General features: G+C 40.0%; 1 protein-coding gene across 3 annotated transcripts in view; it reads left to right on the top strand.

Moving 5' to 3' along the window:
* The first annotated feature begins 3036 nt into the window (after nucleotides 1-3036).
* MRPS9 (mitochondrial ribosomal protein S9) overlaps nucleotides 3037-6263 on the top strand; it is a 33714-nt gene continuing 30487 nt past the window's right edge. Inside the window, exons 1-2 of one of the 3 annotated variants that reach the window (XM_026068079.1) lie at nucleotides 3037-3149; nucleotides 5652-5723. Coding sequence is in view for 1 of the 3 variants with exons in the window: in XM_026068077.1 (XP_025923862.1) it covers nucleotides 3273-3332 (60 nt within the window). In the remaining 2 variants the exon portion in view is untranslated. Of the gene's footprint in view, nucleotides 3150-3214; nucleotides 3333-5651; nucleotides 5724-6263 lie in introns of those variants that run through there. The other 2 variants (XM_026068078.1, XM_026068077.1) reach the window with 2 other exon arrangements.

Below are 6263 nucleotides of genomic sequence, written 5' to 3'. Positions count from 1 at the left end.
GCTCGCTCGCTCCCCCCTCACGCGGAGCAGGGAACAGGCCTCCCGACGGGAGCGGAGCGGAGCGGGGGAGGCGAGCCCGGTGTGGCGGGCGCGGGCCGGGCAGGAGCGGCCTGCGGCTGTGCTGCCGCGGGTTCGCGTCCCCAGCGCGGCGGGGTGGGGGTGGGGGCGGGGCGGCAGCGCCGCGCACCTGGCGGGCAGCGGGGGGGTCCCGACGCGAGGTGACACCGCTCTTATTTCGGAGAGCCTCCTCCTAGCGGGCTGCTGTCGGTCCGCAGTTGCGCCGAGGCTTTGTGCCGCTCGCTGTCTCTGCACGGCCTGGTTCGGCTGTGGCATTACTGGGCATGGGCGGTTTGTGTAAATGGGGTTYAAACAGGAGAGGAGCGTGCGCAGAATTTGCGTTGGTTTAATGAGCGTGAGGATTTACGCTGCGGTTGCTGCTCCGCTGTAGCTTGAGCCTCGAAGCAAAGTGAGGCATTTGTGTCTCAGTAACAGTGGACCAAACTAAAACTTGCATGCTTTTACCTCCCAGTAACTCTCGAGATGTGTTTACTGGGAAGAACAGACACATTGTAAACCCACGTGTAAGTGTTTAGCACAGCTTTAAGCCAGCCCCTTTAAAGTCTGTCCTACAGTTAACCGAGTTATTTTTTCTTAATGTTTCTGTGTAGATGAGGCCTGTTTTTGTATTAGGAGAGCTAATGGATAGAGCAAGGCCCTAAACATGTGTAAAGTACTTTGAGATTCCTGAATAAACAGTAATTTTTAAGGTTTATTGTCTTGAATCGTGTTTGGTCAGCAGATAGGTAGAAAATAAAATCTCCCAATTCCTGCAACGGAGAGAAAAATGTTCTCCCCAAGTGCAACAATTTCTGATTGAACAGAATTATCTACTTATTTTGAGAGACACCAGTCTTCAACAGAGTGCCAATTCATTAAATAGCTTAACTGCTGTCAGTGTTGAAGTGACAGCCACTGTGTCTGTGCTCTTTGTTATACCTATATATATTTAATCAGTGATCAACAAATGTATATGAAGGCAAGCTGGTAATATTTTGAAGTTACAAGGTAATTTAGGATAGTAAGGGCTGAAGAACTTTGCAGTGACTGACTATGGGGTAACAGAAGATAAATGCATTAGGTAAACAAAAGGTAATACTGGAAGGAGCAAACTGAACTGTTTACTTTTTTTTTTTTCTTTCCAATATTAGATTTACCCATTCAGGATAAAGACCTGTTGTCCATGTGGGTAGTTTTTTATACAGCAATCAGAAATTCACATGCTTAAGTTGTACAAGGAATGAAAAATAGAGGCTGAAAATATAACGCTTGATGTCATCCTCAATTTAAGCATCATTTGGCTTTGATTATCCTATATCGAAGATTCAATTATAACAGTAACTTAGTTTTCCTGGTCAGGCACCAGCTTGAATTTGAGCCGAAATCTTTTTCTATCATAATTGAGGAAATAGTATCAAGCCAGCGCTGGAAGAGGCCTTGAGAGATCATTTGTCTGCTCCTTCCATCCCCAAAAGGCAGGATCTATACTTAAGCTTGTAACTATATATAAATCTTCCTGTTTCTAACTGCCTGTGAACTAGAGGATGTGAAAGGAACTAATGGGAGGCAGGRCCTAGGAAACTAAGAGAGATTTTTTCACATGAAATGTAGTTAACCTGTGGAACTGTTGTGAGAATGTTGTGGATACTAATCATTTATGTGAGTACAAAAAGAATCAAACAAGAAAATTCCCCTGAGGACTGCTTTATCCAACATATCAGCACGTCTTTGAACTGTAGGTTGTTTGAGACTGGGGGAGTGTCCTGGATAAATATCGCTACTTGTTTGTCCTGTCTTCRTGGCTGTTGTTGAGGGCAAGATACTGAGCTGATACACCTTTCTGACCTGCTATAACTGTTTCTTATGTTAAGTACCTACCTGTCCTTACTGTTAGAAAACTTCTTTATGATGCGTATCCTAAATATCCCTTGCTGGAATTTAAGTCATTACTTCTCATCCATCTTAGTATGGAAAATAGTTTAATTTCTTGTTGTCTTTTCCTATATTTGAAAACTTCCTGTGTTGAGAGAGGAAATGGAAGAGAAACTGTAATTCCAGTTCCCTCAGCTTTGACTAAAAAATAGGTCTTTGTCCTGTCCTTCTAATAAGCAAAACACAATTAGACATTTAGCCCAATTTATAAAGAAAATAAATTATCTAACTCAGTTACTGTCTATCCTTTCTGTTGTGGTTGCATAGCATTCTTCTCAAMAGAAGAGCTCAGGGTACCATGTGAGCTATTGCATTTGACTGGGTCTGCTGCCTTATTCACTGTGGATGGTATACATGCTGACATCAGAAGGGTGATACCACTTTTCACTCCTGACAGTCTCCCAGAACTGCATGCTTGGAAGGACATAGCTTTTTTGCAGTTCATAACTAAGCTAGAGTTGAAAAGCCTGTTAGTATTTGATAACTTGTGCCTCAAAACAACCAGACCTAAATCCTATTCCCCGTTATGCAAGTCTGATGCTTGCAATGTATCTATATGTTTAGARCTATCTCATATTTCCATAGCATACAGTATAAACAAAATCTAATATATGTAGATTTTGGTTGAAAAAGCACAGAAAATAGATCTGTGTGGGAGAATACTGGTTTTGCAGTTACCTCTCAGGAAATAATTCAGCTTGAGTAAAAGTTTCTTCTAATGAAATACTTTGGCATATCTGATATGAAAAGTAATAGAAAATCACTTACGCTTATTTACTGATACCTTGTGATACTTTCTGTTGTGTTTTACAAAATACATATTAAAACATTAGCCTGATATTAATCCACCTAATTAATTCCTAGGCCAGCTGAAAACTGAGATCATGTAAATGGTGTATTTAAGTAAATCAATTAGCACGCATTTAAAAACAGTGCACTAGAAAGACAAAAGCTTACATGTTGAACAGTCTGGTTTTTAGAAACTCAGGATTGGTCTGAGCGTTTATGATATTTACATAATGTATGTTTTTTTTTCTTATACAGTGAATGACCGAAGGACTGCTGTTTGTCCTCTTGGTTCTGCAGCACTAGCTGTATCTATAATCTAAGCTGACGGACACAAGGCTTTTCCAGTCCCGCACACTGGTGTGGTTATACAGGTCTGCATCTGCTGATTAAGTTCTATCACAAAGATAACTTCTTAGCACACACCTAGTTGTGCACTGCGTGATTTTGGAAAAGGAGATGGTTGAAGTCTGCCAAGCTTAGAGAATGGAAGCAGCATGCAAATGTCTACAGCTATATACACACCACATAGGTTGTGCCTACTCCAGCCTCTCTTGGTAGCTATATCTCTTGAATTCAAGTCTTCCCCGTCTTTGCATCCCCTTTCTTCCCATTCCAGAAGTACAGGAAGCTTGATTCTTTGTTATTAATGATGTGCATTGGTTTTACACCCATTCAACACCAGTAAAGCAAAATTATTGTGACATGAGTAAGCAAACAGGTCCTAAGTATTTCTCTTCTTGGGGAAAAAATAGGCCAGAAAACTTGAAATTGTCTGAAAGCACCTAGTCTTTCTGAGGCAATTTTTTATGTAAGCTGATTTTTTATAAATTTATTGTCTCCCTGGAAAATCACAATTTGCCAGATTTTTTTAATGCTAAGTAATTGGAGTGGCGGGAGGTTTAATACTCAGGAGTTCTGTCTGGAAGTAAGGCTTACCCTTCTCCCACATGCTAGTGGAACAATATTATTTCAGCAGTACTGTTAACCTCCATTGTYGTTTAAAAAACGGAAGGGCTGCTGTCTGCAATAATGCTTCATGAAATGTGTAATAAGTAAATGCAAAACCTCTGTGGTTTCCTCTGGAAAGCAGAGGAGTGCGCTTTCTTGTTCAACTGAAATGCCAGAAGCATTTGGCTCTGCTTTGCAGCTCTTGCCTGTACCACCCATGAAACAGTACTCTTATTCCAGAAGAGGTACCCAATACAATAGATATTAATTTGCATAAGAGGCTGTTTTCTGATTATGAACAGTTTGTGTGTCCAGGGACTTTTGATTAGTGACAAATTGAAACTAGGGAAGAATATGAATGGCTTGAGGGAAGGAGGACAAAAATGAGAAAATTACAATAGAAATTGACAGGAATAAGATAAAAGCAATCTTTTTAAAGTATCCTGTCTAAAGCATAGTAGAGAGAAAGCAATTTTGGGCCCAGTAATAAGGAATCATATGTTCATTAACAAGAATTACAAGTAATTAGTTATTAAGACAAGTAAGACAGAAGATGAATAGAATTTTTTCCTGGAGAGTATCTAGGAGAGAAGAACAGGGAATATATAGAGATACATCTACATTCCTTACTCTAAGGCAATCACCAGAGCTTTGCTGGTGGAAACTGTGCAGTTTTAAGATTTTGCTCTTTTTTTTAATTCCTTTTATGTAAATATAAGCTCACAGAAAACATAAATATAAGAAAAGGAGCATAAAGTTCCATATGATATGTACAAGCTGTGGAGAAAACAAAGCAACACCAGGATCTCCAGAGCTGTCTTTAAACATTTTTGGCAGAGGTATTGCTTAATTTTGTCTCTTGGTGGGAGGAGGGCATATTTTCATCTATGTCAGTTATAAAAATGTAGAGGGATTTTTAGTTCTTTCCAACTTGTGCAGCCTTATTTATATTACCTTACTTTCTGTATCAAGCCTGATTGAATTACAGGCAAATGCTATACATAGGTTTAAGACAGGATATGGCAGTCTTTATTCCAGACTGAAATTTCAAGTAGGGTTGTTAGATCTTTGTATGTTGAAGCCTGAGACAGTCATGGACAGATAAATTGCTCATGAATAGTTTTACATATGTGCGGTAAATTGGATGTGTTGGACCAGTCCAGCCTTGGCTGCCAGATGTCCAGAAAACCAACTGTGTTCTGTGAAAATGCAAGAAAAGCTGTGTTTCATTTCCTGTTCATATAGAATTTGACTGTGTAATACAGAACACCCAAAGCTTCTAATCACAGGAGAAATTTTTGCAAGTTAACTCAGGAGAATTTTGCTAAGGTATTCAAGTCATGGAGGATAAATATGGAAGTGGTTAGACTTTTTTTCCATTTAGTGTGACCATTTTGTACCATCTTGTCATTAAAGCTTAATCCAGTGATGATTATCATATCTTTAAAAAGGGTATAAATGCATTTTTTGTAAGTCTTTCTCCACTGCAAAGCAGTGTGTAATGGAGAAGATGCATCTCAACGTGATTCAGTGGTCATCTGTGGTTTTACCGTGTTAGTGTTATTAAGAAAAGGTGTAAGCTGGATCCACTTTCTTTGTTCCTGTTTTACAAATGTGCATATAATCTTGTTTTGGTGAGACCACATCTGTGTGTGTTCATGTCATCATGGTTATAATCAGGTTTGAATACTGGTGCTGTACCTGTATTAGTTACAGAAAGATAGATAGTATTTTGAGCTATTCTTATTACTTTAACTCAGAATGGTGGCATTCTTCAAAATGGTTAGCATGTCTGAACTGTGATCTGGAGAGACTTCCTATGACTCACAGGGCATTTAATCATTTCAGATAGTAGCTTTGTTCTATCCCTCTTTATAAGACTGCTAACTAGTTCACTTTCCTCTGTGTGTGTGTTTGGGCTTTAGATGTTCAGCCAGTGGTAGACTGCAGCTCCAGAGCAGCTGAGGCAATTATTAAATTTTCCAAAAGAAATAAAGGTAAAGAGGGAACTCCTCTTTTTTTCTTGCTCCTGGTTGTGTGGTTCTGCTACCTTCTCTCTGGCCCTTGTCAGAGCCTTTTCTGAACTGCTTTGACTTGCTAGCTCAGCAGACAACTACCTGCTCTTTGGGAGAAAGCAGAAGTTAGTGTTCTGCCAAATTTAGGCAGCTGAGTTGGCTTGCAGAAGAGTCTGAGTGCCAAAGCTGACACAAGGTGAGTGAAAGGAGTAGGGGAAAGAATGGGGGAAGCTGGCCCTCTCTGCTGCTGGCAGTGGTGAACTGTGAGATATCCTCACTGTGCCTGTGTAACTGCACTGTCYGATCACAAACTCAAGCAGTAGCACATTAAAGAGGTTGGAGAGAAATGTTTCAGGGGACCATTGTTTATTATCTGGTGAACAAAACTTGGCATTTTTTTGATTCAGAAGTTGTTCTCTCTGTGCTTTTTCTGTCCCCTGTAGTACTTTTGTTGTGAGATATTTCTCTCTCTCTTTCTCTCTCTCTTTCTCTCTCTCTTTCTCTCTCTCTTTCTCTCTCTCT

This window comes from Apteryx rowi, unplaced genomic scaffold (genome assembly GCF_003343035.1).
Source record: "Apteryx rowi isolate R43461 unplaced genomic scaffold, aptRow1 scaffold_268, whole genome shotgun sequence".
Lineage (NCBI taxonomy): Eukaryota > Metazoa > Chordata > Aves > Apterygiformes > Apterygidae > Apteryx > Apteryx rowi.
Note: the sequence above shows the minus strand (reverse complement) of the source record. Positions and strands in the feature narration are given on the sequence as shown.